Raw genomic sequence first — 26079 nt, forward strand, 5'->3', positions numbered from 1 at the left:
AATTGTTGACAGCTGAGTCCAAGTCGATTGGCAGAGCAACGTCTAGGATACACATTTCCCCAAGATGGTGGAAAATGTAATCAGCTTGGCCTTCATATCAGCCTAGGTAAGGGCAGGTCTAGATATGTTAATCCAGACAAGCAACAGGATTGCTCTGGCCTACTCAAGAATACAAATAAGCTCCTTTGATCCTAAGTTTTGGTGTTACTTCCTGGTATTGGGTGTATAAAATAAATGTGCTGGTGGGCTTAGTCACTGTCATGCTGCCTCTCTATCAGAGAGGATGGGTGCCACCCAACTCCCAGCTTTAAATCTATCTCTGTGACTTCTTTCTTTTCTTTCCCTCTTCCCCTTCCCCTTCCCCTTCCCCTCTTCCCTCCTTCCCTCCTTCCCTCCTTCCCTCCTTCCCTCCTTCCCTCCTTCCCTCCTTCCCTCCTTCCCTCCTTCCCTCCTTCCCTCCTTTCCTCCTTCCTTCCTTCCTTCCTTCCTTCCTTCCTTCCTTCCTTCCTTCCTTCCTTCCTTTCTTCCTTCCTTTCTTTCTAAATCCATGGCCACCTCCACTTAGAACCTGTTAGTTCATCTCTCTGTGCCAGATGCAGAAAAGAGAGATCCCCATCATGTTTGGCCCCACCACATCAGGCCCCCGCACGTGCACACACACAAGATCATGAATATCGATAGAAAGAAGGAATAAAAAAACTAAAAAAAAAAAAATAAGCCTGAAGGATGGCTGAATTCAAGACAGCCATTAAGGATGTTGGTGCCATTTTCAAAATAGGGAATCAGCCCAACCAGCATGGCTCAGTGGTTGAGTGTCAACCTATGAACCAGGAGATCGAGGTTTGATTCCCAGTCCAAGCATATGCCTGGATTGTGGGCTGAATCCCAGTGTAGGGTGTATAGGAGGCAGACAACTGATGATTCTCTCTCACCATTAATGTTTCTATCTTTTGCTCTCTCTCCTTTCCTCTCTGAAATCAATAAAAATATATTAAAACAAAAACAGGTAATCACCAGAAGAGGATCAGAAAGATCCTCCTCCATACTGAAGCACAAAAGACCCCTCCGGGCAGGAGTGCCCAGCAGGGGACTAGATAAAGTTTTGGAATCACTGGAGAGGTCATGGAGTATAGGTCCCTCTTCTTTGAAGGCACACCTCACCTCCTTGTTCTGAAAGTGGTAGATGAGCAGGTTGAGCATGACCCTGATCGAGGCAGCCAGCCAACTTCCTGTGACCCCCCTCCTCAGCCAGCTGGTCAACCTCCCATGGCCCCTGCCCCTTCCAGGCAACCCCCCATGGCCCAAAACGACCCTGAATTGCTGGCTAGGCCGACGGACTCCACCCATGCACAAATTCGTGCACTGGATCTCTAATATAATGATAATTAATGGCAATGACAATGAAGGCAATGAAAAAGGTAAAGGATAGAGATTAGCAGGGCGGATGCAGATCTGTTTAGCTGAGGTCACTCTGAGTGTGTGGCATTTGAGCTGAGACAAAAGGATAAAAAGGAGCCAATCTTGCGAAGATCACTGCAGGTGGAAGAACAGCAGGGCTGCTTTGTTTGCTTTTGTTTTTAAGGTCACATAAGATTCAACTATCCACATCCCTGCTCAGGACAGCTTTGGGTCTCAGATGGTCCCAAAACTCTAGGGAGATCCCTCCCTAAAACAACACTTTCCTATGTCTAATTCATTAACTTCCTATTGTATTAAATCATAAATCTTTTCCCCACTTTCTAATACATACTCTAGTCCAGCGGTGGTTGGCAAATTCATTAGTCAACAGAGCCAAATATCAACAAGTATAACGATTGAAATTTCTTTTGAGAGCCACATTTTTTAAATTTAAACTTCTTCTAACACCACTTCTTCAAAATAGACTCGCCCAGGCCATGGTATTTTGTGTAAGAGCCACACTCTGGGGCCAAAGAGCATCATGTGGCTTTTGAGCCACAATTTGCCAACCATGGCTCTGGTCCCCAGATGCCATACCTTCACGGACTCACAAGGACTCATATATTACCTGGGAAAGAATCAGCTGCCCATGAAATGTGTGCACAAATTTTCTTAAAAAGGAAAAATAGGTGTCATCTCCAAGTCTTTTGGCAAGGAACCGGAGAAGAAAATAGCCCTGGAAGACAGGAAGTAGGAGAAAAAAGATCCTATCATGAATTAATCAGAAAAATTCTTACACAGTCAGCCCTAGTGTACCCCCAGCTCTTTATGCACATCTAGAATGTGCCATGTGATGTGTTCCAGGCTGCCCTTTATATTCTTTATTTTAACTTTATCTTTATTGTTGAAAGCATTACAGATGTCCCCCTTTTTCCCCTCATTGACCCCCTCCACCTGGCTCTCATTCCCTCCCCAGGCCTTCAAAGCACTGTTGTCTGTGTCCACGGGTCATGCACATATGCATGTAAGTTCTATGGTAAACCTCTTGCTACTCACACTCCACCCCCATCCTCCCCTTCCCTCTGAAATGCATCAGTCTATGCATGCTTCCATGTCTCTGGGTCTATTTTGTTCATCAGTTAATTCTGTTCATTAGATTCCACATATAAGTGAGATCATGTGATATGTGTCTTTCTAGAAATTAAGGATCGACTACTTTGCTTTCAATTCATCTGGGTATTCCCCTTGGGTTACAGGTAGCCTGGACACACACGCCTCAAACCAGAGGGGCCGGGTCCTGGCTCCTTTCTCCCTCGGCGATCGGGAAAGGCCTTTCAACTTAAAATGCTTCCTTCTTGCGCCTATCTTCCACTTGGAACCTGACAACAATTTGAAGATTCTGCTCTTCAAAGCTGATGTGAAGCAGGGAGAAGGGAGCTACAGGGCAGGAAACAGTTCAGCTTCCTTTGATTCGTGCCTCATTTTTGGGTATAAAGTGTTTTAATTATTAGACAGTTACCTACCCAGTCAAATATCATCATAATATTGATCATTGTTTTGTTTAGCTCAACCATGTTATTGATCTTCACTGTTTATGTGTATAATCTAAAAAGTGCCATACCATAGTCACTGGCTTCTGACTCTTAGATGTGCTTACCTTTAAATAATGCACCTGCATGAAGACCTTCTCCGGATTGAGCCCATGCTTGATGACAGATGATCCTGAGTCACTCACATGGCCAGTTTTCTCTTTGTTGGGTCTAAAACGATGTAGTAAAAGTATAGCACATTCTTAACTAATTAGACCATAATATCGCATTAGTCTTATTTTTAGAGTTGCTCAACAGTGTCTTAATTCTATTCAATAGAATTAAGGTGTATGGTAATTTAAAACAGTTCACATTATAAATTCATATATTGAACAAGTAAGGATTTATATTTGGATTGGCAACCTAAGGTTGGCTATTGGCAATATTTTACATCATCTTATCCAAGATTAAAACTTGCCAGACCCTCATGGAATCTAAGCTCCAATATGCATTATTTAAGAACCTGCTTTTCTTTTGGTGGGAATGACAAACTGGGAAATACAATGAAAAATGTAGCTTTGCTTGGAAGAGTAAAGAACTTGCATTAAAAAAAAATTTTTTTTTTGAAAGCCCAATGTTATCCACTTCTTTCGACTTACATTTAAGGCTCCTTTAAGAAATGTTTGTTTAATAAACTAGCAAGAGAGGAGCAAACTCATAGACACAGAGAACAAACTGATGGTTGCCAGATGGGAGTGAGGTTGAGAACTGGATGAAAAGGTGAAGAGATTAAGAAGTACAAATTGGCAGTTACAAAATAGTTATGGGGATGTAAAGTACAGCTGAGGGAATATAGTCAATAATATTCTAATAACTACATGCTGTCAGGTGGGTGCAAGGCTTATTGGGGGAATCTCTTTGTAAGTTATATAAATATCTAACCACTATGCTGTACAGGCTGTACAGCTGAAGTTAATATATAATTGAATGTCAACTGTAACTGAAAAATAATAAATAAATATTTGTACTAGGAAGCTGTTTTAGAATCACACACACACACACACACTCACACACTCACACACACACACACACACACACACACACACACACACACTGTTGAAGCCATGCTTCTACAACAGGTAGGGACATTCACAGCCACACACTTCACCTCCTCACTTCACAGACAAGAGGAGCTGAGGGCTTGTGACTTGTTTTGATTAATGGTGACATTAGGACTGAAACCAATGTCTCCTCATTATCTATCCGAGTGTTTTAAATATTTTAAAGCATTTCCTTAATAAAATATAATTGTGTTACAGTGAAGCTTCACCAATTAGCTAAAATTAAAATATGTGGCAAGGTATTTGCAGCTTTTAGCTGTCCAAAAACCAGTCCCTTGTTGGATAAACACTGAAGATATGTCTTGGGTGAGTGACTAGGAAGCATGGGCCGATGAAAGGATAAGCATGTCAGAAAGGCCAGTGGCTATTTTCAACAATTAGTTTGCATAAGTTCCAGGGACATGGCCATTGGAATCTAAGAGAACAGGTGTTGAGTTGCAACCCTACTTCTTTTTTTAAATTTAATTTATTTTTTTACAGAGAAGAAGGGAGAGGGATAGAGAGTTAGAAGCATCGATGAGAGAAACTTTGATCAGCTGCCTCTGGAACACTCCCCACTGGGGATGTGCCCGCAACCAAGGCTCATTCCCTTGACCGGAATTGAACCTGGGACCCTTCAGTCCCAAGGCCCATGCTTTATCCACTAAGCCAAACTGGTTAGGGCACAACCCTATTTCTTAAACCTGTTTCTCACTAGCAGGTTAGTTAAATTCTCTAATCTTTAATTTATTCACTTGCAAACTGCAAATAATTCTATGTATGTCCCCAGTTCCTATGGGGAATAATTGAAATAATATATGTAAAATCCCCAGTAAGGGGTAGGGCTACATAAATTGCTCAACAAACTTAATAAAATATCACAAATTTGTTAGCAATAAATATTGCTAAATACAAGGTTGGCCATCCATGTTAGAGGCAATGGGTTAGGCTGTTCTTTCACTTGATGCCACATGACCACAGACACAGCATGTAAGGATGCGGGACTAAATGGAAGCGTCCAGGATGGGCCAGCTTGCCAAGCCAATCACTCTGCACGTGCTGTAGCTGCCACGCACAGAACGTCCCATAGGCCTCTGCCGGAGATTTCAGCGCACTGTCCCAGCAGACACAGGCCCGGGACCAGCAGATACCTCAAGAGAAGGCAACCCCCAGCCACGAGAGCAAACTGCATAGTTTCAATTTTTCTACGTGATCCCTGACTTATCGGCAAGCCAGTACTTGCAGGAATAGCTAGTCCCTTTCATCTTCAATAAGACTCCATTGAAAAGCACCAGCTTTATTCTTGTTCTTAAGTGTGTCCTGGGTGGAACGTTCTAAGAGGAAAACCACACTGGCTTTGAGAGGGAACACCCAGCCAGCCTTGCAGGAGGAAGGCTTCTCAGAACCCGAATTCAAACCAGTTTCCCTGCCCCAGGAGAGCCAGAGCTGCTGTGAGTTGAGTCCCTGAGCGCTGCAGAGACTAGAAGAAGGGCTGGGAACCAAAGACACATAGGCCTCTGTGGGGAACGCTGCTTCCAGGTTCCTAGTGACGCTTTCAGTTGCTTTTTATGCCCTTTGCCTAAAAACGTCCTTCCAGAGACCGGTGTGGCTCAGTGGATAGAGCGTTGGTTTGGGGACTGAAAGGTCCCGGGTTCGATTCCGGTCAAGGGCATGTACCTTGGTTGCAGGCACATCCCCAGTAGGGGTTGTGCAAGAGGCAGCTGATCGATGACTCTCTCTCATCGGTGTTTCTAACTTTCTATCTCTCTCCCTTCCTCTCTGTACAAAATCAATAAAACGTCCTTCCAAAACCCATCCCTCTTATTCTCTCCTCCCACCCTCTCCAAACGAAGAAGTACTCAAGAATATATGCTGACAGCGTCCAAGGCAAACGCACGAGTCCCCAGAAGATTCCTTTTAAAGTGGAAGTGGCGCTGGGGGAGCAGGGCCAGGCCAGCCTGGGCTTTCTGAGGCAAAGATGCTCCGTGAGCAGGAAGGGCTGGCTCCCCAGAGCCTGCTCCTCCCAGGCCTGTACAGACAGACAGAGCACGGAGAGGAAGGGGACCCCTGGCGAATGCAGCCCCGCTTCCTGCAAGGACAGTGACTCTCACGGTGAGTGAACGGAGCCACACAGCTGTCTCCCCGGCCCCCCGCTTTCACTCCCCGCAGCTTCAGTGACCTGCAATCAACCAGGAGCCAGAAACGTTAAACTGAAAATTCCATAAACAACTTATAAGTTGTAACTTGCATGCCACTAAGCAGCTTGATGAAATCTCACGCCTTCCCCCCGGGTCATGCCTGGGATATGAATCACCGCTTTGTCCAGCACATCCACATGATTATATGCTCCCTGCCCGTTAGTCACGTGGGAGCCTTCTCCATGATCAGATCAACTGTCTGGGCATCACAGTGCTTCCGTTCGTCATTCTTACTTTACTTCCTAATGGCCCCAAAGCACACGAGGAGTGCTGCTGGCAACTCAGACATGCCTGAGAGAAGCCGGGAAGGGTGTCCGTTAAGTGTGTGTCCAGGAAAAACAGCATGTGTCGGGTCCAGAGCTGGCCCTGCTTTCAGGCATTCACCGGGGGTCCTGGGGCATGCGTCCCATGGATAATGGGGTGGGGAGGGAGGAACTACGGTACGTACAAATGCACAATTCCATTTAGATGGAGGCAAAGAACAGGCAAACCAGAGCTGGGAGAGAGCAGAGGAGTGGTTCCGTTTGGGCAGCAGTACTGGCAGGCGGAAGAGAGAGATTTCTGGGTGCTGGGAGGGTTCCAAAGAGTAGCCAGAGTGGTGCTTGCAAGAGGATAAATAGGAAAACTCTACTGAGCCATCTAGAAACACCTCAGAGTGTGTGTGTGTGTGTGTGTGTGTGTGTGTGTGTGTGTCTGCGCATGCTATAGTTTAATTAAAAGGTTAAGAAAAACAGATGCACATGGAACCACATATTTTGTGAAAACAAAAGGGCTTTGCTGTGCATGTGCACGAACAGGTGACCAAGATTAACTAAGCCCTCTAACCTGACGACCCAAGACGCAGGAAGAACTGAGGCAAACACAACGGGCTCAGCCTACCCCACGTTCAGCCACCTTCTTCCTCGCCACTTATCCGATCAAATCTGAAAAGTTCAATGTTCACGGCCCAAGTCCTGCAGCTATAAATGGTCAGGAGACCTGGTCCAGGCCAGCGAGACAAAAGCAGAAGCCTGCTGTGGTTGGAAGCGGGGCTCTGGGGTAGCTTTTGCTTTCTTTACAGAAGGGGGAGTCCCTGGTACTGCACCCGCCCCCAGCCATGGTAGACGGCGTGCAGCAGCCACCGTGCAGCCATGAAGCGGCAAATCAAAACGCTCTGGAGACCGGAACGAGCGAAAGGCAAGTGGCCCTTGCTGGTGCCATTTGGCTGTTGGCTGCGGTGACTTGCCAGCCTTCAAGCTCCTTGCTGTGCGAGAAAAATAACCCACATGTTTAAGCTGATACTGCTCACTGTCCTAGTAGCTGTAGGTAGATTTATCTCTAATAGATGGAGAACCAAACTAACATTCACCACTACCATTTCCTGGAACTCCCTGTGCCAGGGCCTCTGCCAAGCTCTTCTTATGCCTCATGCCCTTCTACCCGCACAAGAACCTGACGGCACAGGTCCTGTGATTGGGCCATTCAAACGCAGAGAGGAGTGAGGCCTGGACACACAAGACCAGTTAGTGGCAGACCCGAGGCTGGACCCGAGGCCCAGGGAACACCGGTCTCCGCTGCATTCCGCGGCCTCTGCAGGACCCAGTCCCCATCTTGGGGCTGTGCCGGATACTAGGCGGAGAGCCTCAGGCACGTTTCTTACCCGCCCGGAGCTCAGTTTCCTCACAGGTAGAGTGTGATGGCCCTGGCCGGTTTCCTCAGTGGTTTGAGCGTCTGTTCATGGACCAAAGGGTCTCAGGTTCGTTATGTGGTCAAGGGCACGTACCTCAGGTTCATGTTTGACCCCTAGCCACAGTCGGGGCGCATGCAGGAGGCAACCAGTCACTCTGTGTCTCTCACATAGATGATTCTCTCTCTTTCTTTCTCTCTTTCTCTTTTTCTCCTGATCCCCTTCACTCTCTCTAAGATCAACGGGAAAAATATCCTTGGTGAGGATTAAAAATCATCATAATAATAAAAAGAATGTGACGAGACTCCGGTAACATAAATAAAAGCACTCTGTAAATGTGACCGCGCCAGGCACTTCTCAGACATGACATGCAGTGTTTGTTTCCTTGGCTAGAATACAAGGAATGCAGGAGATCAAGTTACGAAGGTCGTTTGGGCTGAAATGCCCTTGGTTTCTGCTGTACCTGGCACCAAACACAACCACCGAGATTAGCACGCCCTGCCCACCTCCGCCCCTTCCCGCTGCTCTCCGGGCAGCAGTGTGGGCATCTCGGGATGGGCACTGACCCTTCACACACAGCGATGTGATCCGGAAGCATGCCTCCTGAGGAAAGGACTGACTCCGCAGGACTGTCACCAAGGGTGGGGCTTGAGAAAACCTCTGAAGGTGCTCAGGGGGTCAGCTGGGTCTGGACACCGGCTGCCGCGCCACGGCCCCGCGGCACCGTCCGGCAGCCTTCTCCCTCTCACTCCCTCGGCGGAGGTCGGCCTCTATAAGCGCACACTGCAGGCTGGGCCGGGGACTCAGCATCCGGCAATGAGACAGAAAGGGATCAATCAGCATTTCAGCGTCCCCGTCTGCGTATCAGATGCAGCTGCCCCACAAGGTGTGACTGTCGGGAGCAGGGCCTCACTCACCACATCACGGAGGAAGCGGAAACTACCTTTGTGCAGACACTGGCCTCGGGGTACTCATCTGAGCCCCAAATGTACGAGACACACAAGGGAAGCAGCATTACACACTGGTTAGGAGTTTGGGCAAGAATCTTGACTCTTAAGTGCCACATAATCTTTCTTTTTGAAAAACAGTTCTGTTTTTATTGTTGAATAGAATAGATGCCCCCCTTTTTTCCCATGGACTCCCTCCCTGCCCACCCCCACCCGCTTCATCACACTATTGTCTGTGTGCATGGGCTGTGCATACATGCTTATAAATTCATCAGTTAGTCTCTCTCCACCCACCCTCCCCCGCCTTCCCTCTGAGATTCTGCAGTCTGTTCCATGTTTCTATGTTTCGGGATCTATTTTGTTCATCAGTTTACTTTGTTCATGAGATTCCACATATGAGTGAGATCACGTGATGCTTATCTTTCTCTGACTGGCTTATTTCGCTTAGCATAATGCTCTCCAAGTTCCTCCATGCTGCCTCAGGTTAAGAGTTCCTTTTTTTCTTTCTTTCTTTTTGTAGAGTTGCATAGTATTCCATTGTGTAAATGTACCCCAGCTTTTTTATTTTTTATTTTATTTTTTTATCCACTGATGGGTACTTGGGCTGTTTCTCGATTTTAGCTATTGTAAATTATGCTGCTATGAACATAGGGGTGCATATACATAATTTCTGATTGGTGTTTCTGGCTTCTTAGGTTATATTCCCAGAAGTGGGATCACTGGGTCAAATGGCAGTTCCATTTTTAATTTTTTTGAGGCAACTCTGTACTGTCTTCCACGGTGGCTGCACCAGTCTGCATTCCCACCAGCAGTGCATGAGAGTTCCCTTTTCTCCATATCCTCATCAGCACTTGTTGTTTGTTGATTTACTGATGGGAGCCATTCTGGCTGATGTGAGGTGATACCTCACTGTCATTTTAATTTGCATCTCTGATGATCAGTGACATGCAGCATTTTTCCATATGTCTCTGGCCATTGTATGCCCCCCTCCCTTACTTTCTTAAAGCCTCACCAGAGGACATTCCCCCCCCCCCCCGCCCCCATTGATATCTAGAGAGAGTGGAAGGGAAGGAGGAAGAGGGGGAGAGAGAAACATCAATGTGAGAGAGACACACTGATTGGTTGCCTCCTGCCTGCGCTCCTACTAGGGCTGAGAACCTGCAACTGATGTACATGCCCTTAACCGGGAATCTAACCAGGGAATCTTCAGTCCGCAGGCCAACGCTATAACTACTGAGTTATACCGATCAGGCCTATATGTCCTCTTTAGATAGGTGCTTATTTAGGCCCTCTGCCTGTTTTTAAATTGGATTGTCTTTCTTTTGTTTAGTTGTGTGAGTACTTTATATATTTTGGAAATTAACCCCTTATCAGATGTAATATTGCAAATGTGTTCTCCCATACAGAGGGCTCCCTTTTCATTGTGATGGCGGTTTCTTTTCCTGTGCAGAAGCAGCGTTTCAGTTTAGTAGTCCCATCTGTTTATCTTTTCCTTTGTTTCTCTTGCCCTAAGTGTTGTATCAGTGAAAATTCTGCTACATGAGCTACTTGATATTTTGCTGCCTACATTTTCTTCTAGGATTTTTATGGTTTCATGACTTACATCTAAGTCTTTGATCCTTTGTATGTTTATTATTGTGTATGGTGTAAGTTGGTGGCCTCGTTTCATTTTTTGCATGTGTCTGTCTGTCCAGTTCTCCCAATACCATTTATTAAAGAGACTGTCTTTACTCCATTGTATGCTCTTGCCTCCTTTATCAAATGTTAACTGAGCATAATAATGGCTTGGCGAGACCACCAATTTTGAATGTAATCTCTTTAAGGGTTGGTCTGGAAGCCTGCTCCATGCCACATCACCACCAGAAAACAAATCAAAAGAACAAACAAACTTTAGGGGTTGCATAAAGTTCCGGTAAGCTAGATCTGGGCATATTCCTTACATACACACCCCACAGTCTACACCATTCAGTGAAGAAATTGCTAAAATTCTGGGTGAAAAATGGAGGCAGAATCATTGAAAGTACGGGAATTTTAGACCTCTCATTTGTTTTAACAACAATTTTTCTATCTAAAAAGTGTGCTTGTTGACGATGGCCACCGACTTGCTTTCGGAAGGTACTTGCAGGGCACACCAGTAAGCAAGGAAGCTGAATGGCACCAAAGCTCTGGAGTCCGGCAGCCTGACTGTGCTCTGCGCTGGACTGGCAGCTTCCAGCAGAAGGGTGTCCCCACCAGGGACCATGGTCCTAGGGCAGGCACAGCAGGGTATCACTGGGTGCTGGAAAGGCAACTGCTAAAGTGACACCAGTCAGAAGAAGGCATGTCTCCAAAGAGTAGGAGGACTGCCAGGATGGCATATTCTGTCTCCGACAATGAAAGGACCAGTGGGCGATACCGATGGGAGGAGAGGTCCGATGCTGAAAAATGGTGATAAGGAAAGATACTGCAGATCATGTGGAAAACATGAGCAAACTCTGCAAATTCTGATAAGCAGGGTAGGGAAATAGAAGATGAAACTTAGAAAAGCAAGAAGTAATGGGCATCAACACAAAACCAAAAGAGCCCTCGGGTTTAAACAGCCATAAGTCAGAAACTCCTCTTTAAGAAACAGAACTGCACACAGAGAAAACCCAAGGGATAGGCAAATACAATGATCTGAGCGAAGTCCATCACTGCTGCCAACACAGCAAGAGAAAATCAGACACGTTTTCCGAGGAGACAAAGCAAACGGGGAGTGAAGACACCAGTAGGACCTCACAGGAGGTTCCTGATAAGGTGATTTTCAAGAGACACGTGCAACGGATGAACGGGAACGCTGAGAAAGAAAACAACCAACGTACTCCAACATCCAGGAAGCCGTAAAACTGCTGCCAGGAGGGCAAAGGTCCCGAAGGAGCCGGTGCTAATGGAGGAGACCCAGGGCCGTGAGAAGGGCTTTAGAGGTAATATCTGTGCTGAAGGAAGACCCGGTGCTAAGAACAGAACTATTCACTCCCACTTTGCTTCAACTTTGTAGCCAGGGAGGCAGATCTTCAGAGTGTGCATGATAGAGCAAGCACTGTTAACGGGAAGTCCGCTCTGTGTCCCGAGAGTGATGCTCAGGGCAGAGGGCTCCTTCCCTTCACCCTGAGAGGAGGCCGACCCCAGGCTCAGGCGAGGGACACGACAGCGGAAAGCTTCCCCTGCCGTCACAGGCCCCGGGGATCATCACGGAGATGGGGCGGGGCCGATGGAGAGACACACCCTTACTATGATGTGTAAAGGAAGAAGGGATGGGGACAGGGAGGCAATCTGTGAGTTGGTTATTGAACAGAGAGTCTGAGAAGAGAACATGATTAACTACAGGAGTTAGCACGGGACCTGGGCCTCTGCCAGAAGTTCACTGTGGGCATCAGGCGTCCCGGCTTCCACAGGCAGCCAGCAGATGGATGTGGTGGTGAGCGTAAGGTGCTGTTTCATGGCTTTACAGAAGGTAAAGCACAGAACCCCAAGGCTGTGGATTAATGACTTGCTATAGCCCAAGGGCAGTGACCAAGGAATGAAGACTTATTGGCTTAACCGATTTGCAAAAGAGTCTAGGCTGGGAGTCTCCTTGGTTGATGGACAGCATCCATCTTCAAGAATAGAAACCACAGGCTTCCATAGTCAATGAGGACGGAGAAGTTTTTAAAATTAAGCATTTACCTGTGAAAAAGATTTAGTTTATTAATTGTCTGTGAGCTCAACATGCAGCAAGAGGTGACGATGTGGCTTCCGAAACAACCAGCAGGATGGTGGGTGGGATGAGGGCAGGTGGGTGTGAGGGGAGGCAGCGGGGAGGGTCAGGCAGAGTGGAGAGCCAGACTCCTCCGCTTTCATCCTGCTCTGCCACTCTCTGGCTGTGGAACATGCCAACCACCTCAGACATCTCTGCTCAGCTGCCCTGGAAAGGAGGATGGACCAGAACCTGTCACAGGGGCCACTGTCAGGATTAAACGAGATTCTCTCGCCGCGAGTGGAGCAGTGTTTGGCGCATGAGAAGCACTCGGTGCATGTTACTAAGGAGAAGAATGTACGGGAATTGGAGCGGTAAGACTGCCATGAGACATGGTATATGAGTTAATAACAAGACGTGGTGTATATGATATGCAAACATCACACACATACAATGGAATACCACTAAACCATAAAAAGGTGACATATTGCCATTTGTGATAACATGGATGGACCTTGAGGGTGTCACGCAGGTGCATCCCAGCTAATTTGTGCTTGTCCTTGCTTTTCCGATTATACAGAGAAGGCAGCAGCCAGGGTCCCCGTGCGTTCTGCGCAGGCGCAGCCTCAAACAGAGCACTGTGCTCAGTTCAGGGGTCACAGGGGGAGAAGGCCAGTCAACACAGAGGACAGCAAAGGACCACGCCCAAAAAGCAAACTTTTCCCCAATTGCAGTGCGTGTGACAAATTTATCAAGACTGGGATTTGGCCGGCACCAGTTTGGCTCAGTGGATAGAGCGTAGGCCTGCAGACTGAAAGGTCCCGGGTTAGATTCCAGTCAAGGGCATGTACCTTGATTGCGGGCACATCCCCAGTAGGGGGTGTGCAAGAGGCAGCTGATCGATGATTCTCTCTCATCGTTGTTTCTAACTCTCTCTCTCTCTCTCCTCCTCTCAGTGAAAAATCAATAAAATATATTCTAAAAAAACAAAACAAAACTGGGATCTGGTGGCCAGCAAAGGCAAGAGGATGGCCTTCAGGATGGTTTGTGAGCACGGGGTGAGCCTGGGCAGCGCAGAAGGTCCTCTCTGATCTTCTCAGACCCAGGGCGGACCTGGCCAGGGCAGCCCTGGGTCTGAGAAGATCAGAGACGACTGTCTGTCAGGGACGTGGGAGGTGAAGCAAAGTCACTTTTTAAGCCCTTGTGGAGCCTAGTTCTCCGTGACTCGGAGGTGAAGCAGCTGGGCCCTGAGCAAGCGGCAGTGTCTGAAAGTGAACTCATATCCATCCCGCGGCTGACAACGGGCCTGCCTGCGGCCTGGGCCTCATAAGTCAGCGCAAAGGGTGGTTTTGATGAAAAGAAAGCACAGCACAAAACCTAAGCCCATGGTAATTAGAGGAACCTTCACGGGATTTACTCAGCCACGTGCACCGGGGAGAGGGTTAGCCGAAGGCACGGGAGCCACACTGTGGCTGCCTCTGGGCGGGCGGGGAGCAGCGGTGCCCGGACGCACACCTGGTCAAAGGGCCCTCACTCTGCTCAGGGCCAGCGTGACCATAATAAACCCAGGCTGTCTGAGCCAGGAAAACAGAAAACCGGGAAACCACAGGAAGCAGAAGAGAAAAGAGACAAGTGGGAAATTGTTTTGGTGCTGCATCAGAACCCCATGACTTCATTCCAGAAACAGGCCAATGGGACACACAGCAGCTTCCTTTTCCAAGGGAGGCGCGAAGCACGTGCTGAACCCCAGCAGCATGTGCCTGCCCCGTGTGGAGACCTGTGCGCGGAGATAAGGGCCTCCCGGGGGAGAGGAGGGGGGATGGAGCTAAGGAAGCCTTCCTTCCTCCGTCTGAAGCCCAGCGCACACGGGGCGGGCGGAGGCAGGGAGAGCAGCGCGCCCTCCTCTCGGTCCTGTGGGCCACTGTGCGCTATTTCTACTTTTTGTCTTATGATGAACACACTGTGCCCTGACAGGAAGTGTAAGACCGTTCGCCACAGCACTGCTTGTGAAAGCAAAAAACCAGAAATGCCCAGCTGCCCGGTGGTGAACAAGTGGTTAGAAAGTCGGTTGTGAAACGCTCTCGTCCTGGGCATTCTGCATCGGTTTAAGAAAACAGACCCTCGTGTGTCTGTGACAGAACAATACGCAGGATTATATTAAGAGGAAAGTGGATGTCACCACGCTAGCAGGAAAGTCTTCTTTCATGTCTTTGCTCCAGGACCAGACAAATACTTAACCAGCTTCTGCCAGCTATTCTGGGTCAAAACCACTGGCCAGGAGGGTGGGCAGGCCACGACTCTAGAAGAGGTGGAAGGAGGAACACCACACCGCATGTGAGTGCGTCTGAAAGGCAGTGGCTTGCCGAGCGCGGCACAGCCAAGAGGATGGGCAGTGAGAGGGAGCCATTAGGGATGGGCTTACGCGTGCGCACTCGTTTCTTAGAAAAACCTAACAAGTGCCACACAGGGCAGCGATACAGATGTACATGTACTTATAAAATCTTTGTTTTCAGAAAGATTCGCAGGACAATGCTAGCAGGGACATCTTGGGTAGGAATTAGTGGTGGGGATGGGATTTGATACCTTTCTAAACTGTTTAAAAAATGTTTCCTGTGAAATATTTTTATTGAAAAAAAAAAATGATGGCTAACTCGGCAGTAATGGTAAACTGATTTCTATCTTATGTTTTTCTATATGAAAAACCCCTACTAAATGCGACTACAAAATTGTAACACCGTGTACAGTAAACATATATAATTAGGGGCCTCCTGAGGAGAAGCCTATCCTTGCCCTGGAAATACCTGCGTGCTGAGCAGCCAGGGAAAGGCCTAGAAGAATGAACAGGCAGGGTTATTTGAGGTCGCTGCTCAGGACGTGTCTGTGGTCTCTGCTGGCTACAGGGGCGGGAGCGCGGGTGTCCCACAGCAGGAAACAGGAACCAGTGGCCAGCGCCGGGCGTGGAGCTGGCCTGTGGGGCAGGAAGGGGGGGCGGGATCTGCTTCTGGCTAGCCCAGAGCCCCAAGGGTTTTCAGAAAACGCTGGCACCGGCTAGCACCTCCTGTCACGAAAGGACAGCAACATCCACACGGCAGACCAGACAGAAAAACCACGGGAGGAGGCTGGGGGGACCCAGCCTGGCGTGCGGGGCGCGGGCAGGGATTCCCACGTGGACGTGGACACGGACGCTCTAGAAGCTGCACAGGCCATGGCGGGGCTCAGGAGGGGCTCCTTCTTCTCAGGCTGTGGCCAGAGTCTGCCCGGAAGCGAGGAACGCTGTGGAGGGCAGCGCCTGAGGGGACAGGGTGGCCTCACGCAGAGATTAGACCAGAAGTGAGGAGCGGAGGAGGATCTCATGAGTCATAAAAACTCTGCTAATGTAACTCTTACCAGCAAGCTATCAGTTTGTTTAACATTCAAGATTTTGGGGGGTTTGTTTTTGCTTTTAATCCCATTTTTTCATTTGTAAACTAGAGGCCTGGTACACAGATTGTGTACCAGCGGGGTCCCTCGGCCTGGCCTGTGGGGATCGGGCCAAAATGGGCTCTCTGACATCCCCCAAGGGGTCCCGGCTTGCGAGAGGGCCCAAGCTAGGCTGCGTAATCCCCACAGGTGCAGAGGGAACCCCACCGGTGCACGATTGGGGTTGGGGAGGGACTGTGGGAGGGCTCCAGGGCGTGTCTGGCCCTTCTTGCCCAGGCACAATCAGTCGGACCCCAGCAGCAAGCTAACCTCCCAGTCAGAGTGCCCAGCCCCTGGCGGTCAGTGCACATCATGGCAACAGTTGGACACTTAGCATACTGGGCTTTTATTATATAGGACAAGCATTCTTATACTTACAAAAAAATGTCCTTTTTTAAAGAATATTTTAAAGTTGATTTCAGAGAAGAAGAAGGGAGAGAGAAATAGAAACAACAATGATGAGAGAGAATCATCAATCATCTGACTCCTTCATGCCCCCTACTGGGGATCGAGCCCACAACCATGGCATGTGCCCAAACCGGGAACTGAACCATGACCTCCTCATTCGTAGGTTGATACTCAATCACTGAGCCACACCGGCCGGTCCAAAAAATGTCCTTTTTACTTCTTAGTAAAATTAGCTTTTGAACACTCTAGCCAGTCGTGTTTGTCAGGAGGAGCGGTGGGTGTTTCTAGGTTCTGGCTGGTAAAGGGACAGGCACAGGGGGCCTCTGAGGGGCCGGGGAGGGTGGCAGCAGTAAGAGACATGGCTGGCCTAGCTCAGAGTCTGGGGAGAGGAGGGCAAGGCCGCCGAGGAAACCAGACAGCTGGGCGGGGGAGGGCTGGCTCTGAGGCTGCGTCCCTGGGTGCTGTCGCTTCTTGGGCAACCTTCCCAGAGCCAGAGGGCCTCGGTGACAGCCTCTGACCATCCTCGGTGCTCACTATCGGCTGAACAAGAGGGGACTGGCAGCCTGCAGCCATTGTAGATGCAGCAAGACGGCAATTCCCTGTCCCACCTCATCCACGCTGAGTGATCTGCACGAATTCCTCCAGGCACCCCTCTCCCTCGCCGCCGAGGAGCGGAAGCTCGGTGTGCCTGGCCATGCAGCATGTGGTGGAGTGAGAACTGAACCAGCTCAGCCGAGGGCCCCCGGGCTGGCCTGCCAAACGCGCAGCCTCTCCGGGCTGGCCCCGAAGACTGGCGTCCTCAGGGGAGGTTTCTCTAACGCGAGGCAGGTCAGCCAGGCCGTGCTCAGGAGCGCTGGGTTCCTGGCTGTGAACTCTCTCAAAGCCACAGCCAGGCCTCCCGTCCCCTCCCAAAGCCCCTGCGAGTTCTGAGCCCCCAAACAGAGGCTCACCGGCGCCTGAGGCCAGCCGCGAGGCCTCGAGGTCTCAGGCTCCTCTAACCTCAGGCCTGGTACCCAAACAGCCTCCCATTTCCATCTGCCTCTAGACTCAGTCTCTGATGGTGTGTCAGGCCCAGTCTGGGTAATCTTCCCAGAACTCCATTTTTATTAGGTCATTCTTGGAACCCAGAAAAGCTCCCGTCGCCGGATGGCCCCGGGCCAAGTCTTGAGTCTGGCCTCCACGGAACTCCACTGCGCAGCCTGCCTCCTGCCCGCGCCGTCTCACGTTCTCCATGGCCGTCCTCTCCAGGAAACCCGTTCGCGTTTGCTGCTCATTTCCACCTCCGATTCACCGCGTACGCCCGCCAGGTGGGCTCTGGGTTCCCTGCCCTTCGCCCGCCCCAGCCTTACTGCTTTCCCGCCTCACCACCCAGCTCCAGTCTCACACTTCCCAGCGGCCCTTTCTCACAAGCCCACCAGCACTGAACGCTCGCTTCTCAGAACTCTCAGGATGCGGCCGAGGGTCTGTCTTGTGATCAATATCCCAACTCTACAAACAATACACAGAGCACCCCGGGGGCAGAGGTCGCTGTACATTCACTCCCAACGCATGTGCCACGTGCCCCTCAGGGCCCAGCACTGTGGCCCTCAGCGGGAGGAGGACACAGTCCCTGGCATCGAAAAGCCGGTCAGAGAGATGCGTTAGCTCAGACGTACAAGTGCTGGCTTTGTAGGTGACAGATGGTTGAATGTTGGCAATTCGGTATTGTTTCATTCTAAAGATAATTATCCAATTATGTAGCAAGATCAGGATGGAGACACAAGCAGAGCCCTCGGGCATGGAGGAGGGTCCGCCTGGCAGGGCCTGGCACTTTGGGAAGGCACGGGTCTGCTGCTGAGGCGTGATAATTTGGAGTTGTACAACAGGGAGGAACATTCTGAAGACAACACGAGAAAAGGCGAGGAGGTAAGAAAGAACAGGCGGACAGTAGGTGTTATGGGCTGGATTATGGTTCTCTAAAATGTTTATGCCACAGTCGTAAGCCCAATGCCCCAAATGTCGGTGCATTTGCAGACAGGGCCTACGAAGAGGTAGCTCAGTTAAAACAAAGCCAGTAGTTTGGGCCGTAATCCAGTCTGGTTGGTGTTCTTATGCAAGAGGAGATTAGCATGGAGAGGGAGACGGCTCACACAGAGGACAAGACCGCTGGAGGACACAGCCACCAGGCAGCCTTCTGCACACCAAGGCGCCAGGCCTCAGAAGAAACCAAACCTGCTGACACCTTGACCTTGGACCGCTGGCCTCTAAAGCTATAGGACAACACATTTCTGTTGTTTAAGCCCATACCAGTCTGTGGCATTCTGTTTGGCAGCCCTTGCAACCTCACACAATAAGGTCCTATGACCTCTTTGGGGTGGCTGGAGGGGAAGCAAAGAATGGCAGGAGGGGAAGCAAAGAAAGGCAGGAGGAGGGGAAGCAAAGAATGGCAAAAGAAGAAACTGAAACAAACAAACAAACAAACAAAATAAACAGGTAGGAGGGACGGTGTGGGGGACCTCGACTACGATATTAAGAACCGTGGCTTTTCCTGGAGATGAGGGGAAACTTTCGGAGGGTTTTAAGCAAGGAGGTGGCAGAATCATAAGCAGTTTTAGGCGGAGCTGCCAGCGGAAGTGCGGAAGGAGGATGTGACGGCAAGATTAAAGGTGGAGACAATGCGGAGGCTGCTGGATTGCTGCATGCGAGCCATTGGGTTCTAAGCAGAGAGCCGGTTGTGTTGGGGGCGGGGACTTGAGAAATCATATGAGGTGAGCTCACAGTGGTGGCATAAGCCCTCCCTGGGGAGGGAGGAGAGGGGAGGGAAGGAAATGAGGGGGAAAAGGAGGGGAGGGAAGGGGAAGGATGGTTGGATGACCCCAAGGTTTCTACTGAGTCCAACACTAGAGGGGTGAGCAGATGGGGTGGGAAGAGGGGATTACTAGTGTGAGATGTTTGTGACGATGCCAAAGGCGCAGGTAAGCATCGCATCTGATCTTTAAGAGAGGGCTGGGTAGGGCGGGGCGGAACTGGGCTGGTGATTTGGGAGCTTCCAGCGTGACTGGCAGCGCCCCTGCCCCACTTGCATCCTGGGAACGGGTGTATTTCCACCTGCACATGAGCTCCTGGCGTGTCCTCCGTGACTGCCAGCTGCGGCCCTTGGGGTGCCCGAGGCTGCTTTGCCCGTGAACACCAGAGCCAGCAGTGCCCGGGAACGTGCCTTCTCCAGGCACGCCGCCCGCAGGGGAGGGGTCACGCACTCCGGGCCCCAGTGACCTCACTCTGTCCGGACGCCCAGCGGCCTCCCTCCCCCACTCCCACGCCCCCTCCCGTGTGCCCCTCCTGGGAATCCGTCCTAATAATCTCTTCTCTGAGCCTTGTCTGAGGGTCTCCCTGGGAGCCCACCGAACCCAGGGATGTGAAAGAGACCACCCCAGCAGGATACATGCCAAGAGGAGACCTCCGGGGCACCAACTCCGGACAGACAGACAGCAGACAGCCAAGGAGATGGAGAAAGGGCGACAGCAGGGACAAGGAGAACCAGGGAGGGGTTGCATGAAAGCCAGATGGCAGAAATTCCCGGAAAGCAAGAGCCATCCATGGCACCAAACAAAGCAGGGGGTCCAACCAAACGGGAGTTACAACGGGTTACAGAGGGGGCGCTCACAGGAAGTGCACCCCTTCCCAGGATGCACGTGGGGCAGGGCGCTGCCAGTCACGCTGGAGGCTCCCAGATCACCTCAGGAGGTGTTCCCCAGGCTCGTGGCCCCTGCCCTTGGTCTACAGCTCTGCTTCCTCACCTGTTCACACAGGTCCTCCCCTCCCTCCCTCCTCTCCCTCTGCACGGACGGGCGTTTTAAATACCTACATGTACTGACGTCCCCGCTTCGCCTGTAGAATTAGAGCGGAATCCTGACTGAGAGCAGGTGGCACTCGGGCCCTGGGAGGTCAGGGGAGGTGTGGGTGCAGATGCATTTACAGAATCAAAGGGCCGGCAGGCCGATGGCTCAGCTTTCCCCGTGGGGCAGGAGGCAAAGGCGGAGGGAGGGAGAGTGGCTGGAGGGAGCCCTGAGGCACCAGGCTGAAGGAGCATGGAGGAGCCCGAGCCTGAGCCGGGGGTGGGCATGTGATAGCAACAGGGGACTGTGAAGGGCGTACCTGCTCCCTGAAGCAGGCCTGAGGCGCGGTGGATGTGTTCCCACTCCTGGGAAGGACAAGACTGCCATGTTCTTTTTTTGTTGTTGTTCTTTTTTTTTTTTATTGATTTTTTACAGAGAGGAAGGGAGAGAGATAGAGAGCTAGAAGCGTCGATGAGAGAGAAACATCGACCAGTTGCCTCCTGCACACCCCCCACCGGGGATGTGCCCGCAACCAATGCACATGCCCTTGACCGGAATCGAACCTGGGACCCCTCAGTCAGCAGACCGACGCTCTAACCACTGGGCCAAACCGGTTTCGGCAAGACTGCCATGTTCTTGAAGGATTAGAAGTAAAACTTTTGAGAAAAACTTCAGAGGTGAAAACTTCATGCACGCTAGAGAAGGTTCACGCATGGAGCTTTTAAAAACCCTCCTGAGGATATGTTTTCACTCACTGAGGGACAGAGGACGGCAGGGGGATGGACGTGCTCCAGCCCACGGCCACCGGGAGGACCATAGGGCTCCCCGTCCCGGCGTCACGGAGCGGAGGGCTCAGGCTCGGGCGGCCACAGAGCTTTTGGCCGTAACAGAGCGACACTCGGGGTTCCCCGGGATGGTGGGGCGTCCTGGTGGGCAGGGGCGAGGCCCTCGTGTGGGAGGGCAGGTGTCTCCTTCCCCTGGAACCTCAGGCCGTGGTGGCAGCAGCTGGAGGAGCTGGCCATCGACTGCCTCCTCCACGTGACATATTTTAATGTTTTTCTCAGCACAAGCTTGACTTTAACAATGAATCCAGAAAAAGGGGGCATGGTAATACATCACAATAAAAACCAACAGAGATTTCTTCTGACCCCACCCCTATAGCTCTTCCGCCCACCGGCCCGCAGAGCTGGACTGACAGCACTGAGCGGGGCAGGGTCCCGCTGGGCCCCCGCGCCAGGCAGCGGCCAGGCAGCGAGCCTTTAGAAGCCCCGTCTCCCCCGTCTCCCCTGGCCGGAGTCAGGAAGCCTCCCTGGCTGAGGGTGGGGGTGACAGGAGGAAGTGAAGAGGTGGCCAGGCAGCGGCCAGGCAGCGAGCCTTTAGAAGCCCCGTCTCCCCCGTCTCCCCGGGCCGGAGGCAGGAAGCCTCCCTGGCTGAGGGTGGGGGTGACAGGAGGAAGTGAAGAGGTGGCGGCCAGGCAGGGGGGAGCAGGACAGGAGGAGGTCAGGCCGAGCCTGGCGCACAGCCCCGCCAGGGCTGAAGGAGCGAGAGGGAGAGCCTGCACAGAGTCACTGGGGTCTCGCCTACGGGAAAGGCGTCTTTAATAATTAACAAATGAGAAAAGGCACAGAGTCAGCAACGTGACCCCTGGCATTTTGAAAGTCTGAGCAAATGGCCACGCCTCCACAGCCTGCAGTCACATTGCCGGCGCCCCACCGAGGAGGGCTGAGCAGGCCAGGAGCCGCTCCGACCTAAGACACATCTGACGAGACCCACAATGCACCACTGGACACACGGAAGGCACAAATGCATAACCGCTCCTACAGATTACTGAAATTAGCAGGTCAGAGCCAAACAGAATTCCCGTTTTTCTCTTCTCACTTTGCTATTACTTCAGTATCTAACCAACACAATGCTGCTTTTCTCCCTTTCCCCCCACGCCCACAGCTATGCTCTCATGTGTAAAAAGACAAAGGTGCTTGGTCCAAGGATATTTTCCCCCACCTTCATGTCCTCCCTCAGTTCAAGATACACAAGGACAGTGCCATCGAGTTCCTTGAAGGCAGGGAGATGGCCCGGGGAAAAAGGACAGGTGCACTGGCTCTGCTCCTCAGCCAGGCTTTCTGAGCCCGAGCCATGCCTGCGAGAGCCGGGAGCCGGAAGAGGGAGGGGAGCGCCGGTGGGTTGAAGGGAACCAGAAGCATGTGTCGGCGCCGGGAGAACGTGCTGCAGGGGCGGTGGGCGGGCAGGTGGGGGCTGCGCGAGGCGGGGAGAGGCTCCCACAGCACCGGGCAGCAGGCAGGAGCGCAGCAAGGCCACGCCAAGGCTCCGCCTTGTGCTCGGCCATCCTTCCAAGACCATGCGGTATCTTCAAAGACAAAACAAGACGGCATCCTGGACCACTGCGTTGCCTAGGAGACTTCTTCAGCAAGCTCTCGTTTGTGTAGCAAACCTGAACGAAGTCTGAGAACCGGCGTTTACAACTCTGGTTCCTCCGTTCCCTCCGGAACCTCTCGGTTCTCCGTGTGCATGGAGGGCGGACCCTTGGCCTACGTTCAGGCTAATGAATTTCTGAACGTGAAGACAAAGAAAAATAAATGCCACATAAGCCTTCTAGTGCACGGGTACCAACAGTGTATTCTTCCTCCTGGCTCCGTACGTGAGGGCAACGCTCATGGCCAGCAGAGCTGGGCTGACCACAGCCCCGGAGCTGAGCCTCCTCACTGTGCTGGCCTCCCAGGTGCAGGCTGCTGGCTCACAAGCCGGACACACACGTCATCAACTGATGCGAATCACGATGCCCGCCCCCCGCACGTGGTCACACAGTACCCGGGCGTCAGAGGGACGCAGGCACGTGGAGAAGGAAGAAACCGAGGGGAGAGGGGACAGGTCGGCAGGGTTACCCGGCGCACGGCCACCCCAAACAAGCCTCTCTGACCTCCACCAGCTTCCCCTCCCACGTGCACACACTGCCTCCGCTTCCGGTCACCCACTCACTCTCCTACCAGCCCCAGTCTGCCCCCCCCCCCCCCCCCCCCCCGTGAACAAAGGCACGTGTGCCGAGACCACAGCGTCGTCGTGAGGTCTCCCTCCCCGTCACACGCCCTCAGCAGCATCCCACACCCGCTCCCACCTTCTTCGCTCTTTCCTGGCTTCTGGTGCCTGAGCTTTCTCCACACTGATCCCCTCCCCCCACTCCCTCACCTCCCTCCCAGCCTCTTCTCTCACTGTCCTCTCTCCCTGGTGATGTCAGGTGCCCACATTTTAAAGCCTTTGTGCGCCAAAGGGTCTAATCTCTCCAGCGAGCTCCTGACCTGTGGGCCCCGCTGAGCTCTCAATGTTGAAGGGCTGCTTGGGCATCAACCTGAAGCACGTGAACCTGGGATCTTTGTTTTCCCTCCAGAGCCGGCCCCTCTCAGAGTCCGAGCCTGCTGGCCCTCATCATCCACCAGCCACTCAGTCCCAAGCCCGGCCGTCCTGCCGGGCGGGCCCTCTCTCCTCTCCGCACAGCCCATCCACCCAGACCTGCCGGAGCGCGCACACAGGCTGCTCCCTGCGCCCACCCGCTCCTGTGCAGACGGCCGCTGTCCACCCGCCGCCCCTCGGTGAGCTGCCCGCACCCACCGCACAGCAGCCAGAGCAGCATGCAACCCACAGGACAGGGCGCTTCCCTGCTCCAGGCCCTTGGGGCTCCTGCCTCTCTCCCTGCTCTGACCTCAGCGGCACTGCCCTCCCTCCCTCTGCCCCTGCCCCTCTGCCCCAGCACCACGCCACTCCCTTTCCTGCCTCCGGCTTTTCAGCCTCCCCCAGAGGCATACCTACCCCTCACCAGACATCCCTGGGCTCCCTTCGCCCCACTTCTCAGCACCTGCAACCAGCCACGCACATGGCCAGGTCCCCCTAAGCGGAAGCTTCCTGCGGGCTGGGCCCTGTCCCTGGGGGAGGAGGGGCACGCGGTGGGCTCGCCACCCACCAGCCCAGTGAGTGGGGACGGAGGGGCGGGCGGGGGTGGGGGGCGGGGAGGGCTCGGCTCCCCTGACAGTGCAGCAGTCAGAGCTGAGGGCTCGCAGCCACCAGCCCAGTGAGTGGGGACGGAGGGGCGGGCGGGGGTGGGGGGCGGGGAGGGCTCGGCTCCCCTGACAGTGCAGCAGTCAGAGCTGAGGGCTCGCAGCACCCGGCCGCCCTGCGGCAGGAAAGCGCCAGCCGCGGGTCCGGCTGCTCCACAGGCCCCTCACACGTGGGCTCCGCGGGGAGTCACCGCGGCCTCGGGGGTTTCCTTAAAACTGGGGAGAACACGCAGGCGTGGGGGCTGCCAGCTGAAGTGGGGCAATTCCTAGATGGCCGCCTTCCCACCTGTCTGACTGAGGACTGCAAACACTTGGCGCGCGCCCAGAGTGGGCAGGAGGAGAGCTTATGTTGCCATGGCAACCGCAGTGCTCCTGGGGCCTAGGCTGGAGGTTTCCGATAAATAACTATTCAGAGAAGTGAAGAAAACCAGCAAAGCAGAGGGGGACGAAGATGGCAAAAAGGCAAGAAGTAATCCTACAAGCCTTCGAGGCAGTCTAGAAAGGAACGCAGGAGCAGGAGAAGGCTCCTCTGGGGTGGCCTCCTGCTGGGGCCGATCCCACACAAAGGCCCCCTGACACAGACAGCTGCTACCTCGGAACGCTTAGGGCCAATAGCTTCCTACAGGGTTTCCCCTGGGCTTTGAAGGGTTCCTGCCTGCCAGGCCACCAAACCCGACCTCCTCCAAATCCCTGCCACCACGTGAAGTGACTATTAGAACTTCAAAGGAAGAATTTGGTCCCAGAAATGCCTTATGCTAGTGTTTTCCTGAATAGAGACACCAGGAGAATGTCAGGAGGCAGGTCCAAATCCACACCCGCAAGGCTTAGAGCATAACAACCACATCCCAGGGGACCACAGCCCTGGGAGGATGAGTAACCTGGTCCGACTTAATTAAAAAGGAAACAGCAGATTTGATACTCAGCCCGCATGTGCGGAAGGGAAGGAGGCTGGGGAGGGAGGAGGTGCGGGAGCAGGGGCGGGGAGGGATCCGTGGGCTTTACCTCAGCACCTGCAGCTGCTCCGGGGAGTTCCGCAGCTCGTCCTGGAGGCGCCGCCAGCGCAGGCTTGCCCGCAGCTCCTGCTGCTCCTGGGCCTCGTGGGGGGCCAGCTGCTAAGTCAGACACACAAACACACGTGCACAAACACCGTCACTGCTGTCCTTGCACAAGGTCACAGCCGCCCGGGAGGACGCAGAGAGGGCCTCCTGCTGCCCCGCACCCATCGGAAACGTCGGGAGGCCCGGCCTCTCAGGTGCTGGAGGGAAGAGCCAGCTGTTCACCATCTTGCTGCCGGTTCGGGAGGCAGGCCTGGCCCGGGAGCCCACCCCGCCCCGGAGAGAGCAGGCTTCCCTCGGGACCATTTCCACTCGGATTCCATCCAGCCCTTCCTGCTCTGTGCCTCCGCACAGGGCGGGGAAGGTCCCAGCACTGGCCTCTCTCCCCAGCCCGTTTCTGTAGGGCTGTTCACCCTGGAGCCCGCTAATGCAGCCCAGCTGGCTCTGTTTGCCTATAACCAGGCCGGCGCAGGCCGGGCGCACTGGGGGAGGCCTGCACCTGCACCGCCGTCCATCAGCCCGTCCCCTCCTTAAGGCAGGGCAGCAAAGCTTCCACTGGGAGGGACTGGTCTGCACCGAGACCCACTTCCGGAAATAGAAGGTCTTTAACGGCTCTGGCGGGTGCAGGGGCAAAGGGGGTGGAGTAAGAATACCCTCTGAAGGAAGAAGCCAAATGCCCCCTGGCCACCGCGGGTGGGGGTGTCGGAGGCTTTCCTCAGGGCGGAAGGACCTGAGCTGGTCTCCAG

The 26079-nt window shown here is 52.7% G+C and overlaps 1 protein-coding gene across 2 annotated transcripts in view; it reads right to left on the bottom strand.

Annotated features, from left to right (window-relative positions):
* The window catches only part of LOC118732247 (aminopeptidase O (putative)), a 287553-nt gene that overhangs the window by 113465 nt on the left and 148009 nt on the right, over positions 1 to 26079 (bottom strand). For both annotated transcript variants that reach the window (XM_045570737.1, XM_045570736.1), the window contains exons 6-8: positions 25281 to 25387; positions 3056 to 3158; positions 2027 to 2134 (exon numbers count right to left, since the gene is read on the bottom strand). In XM_045570737.1, coding sequence (XP_045426693.1) covers positions 2027 to 2134; positions 3056 to 3158; positions 25281 to 25387 — 318 coding nt within the window. The remainder of the gene's footprint in view (positions 1 to 2026; positions 2135 to 3055; positions 3159 to 25280; positions 25388 to 26079) is intronic.

This window comes from Pipistrellus kuhlii, unplaced genomic scaffold, assembly GCF_014108245.1.
Source record: "Pipistrellus kuhlii isolate mPipKuh1 unplaced genomic scaffold, mPipKuh1.p scaffold_m20_p_36, whole genome shotgun sequence".
In the NCBI taxonomy this organism is placed as follows: domain Eukaryota; kingdom Metazoa; phylum Chordata; class Mammalia; order Chiroptera; family Vespertilionidae; genus Pipistrellus; species Pipistrellus kuhlii.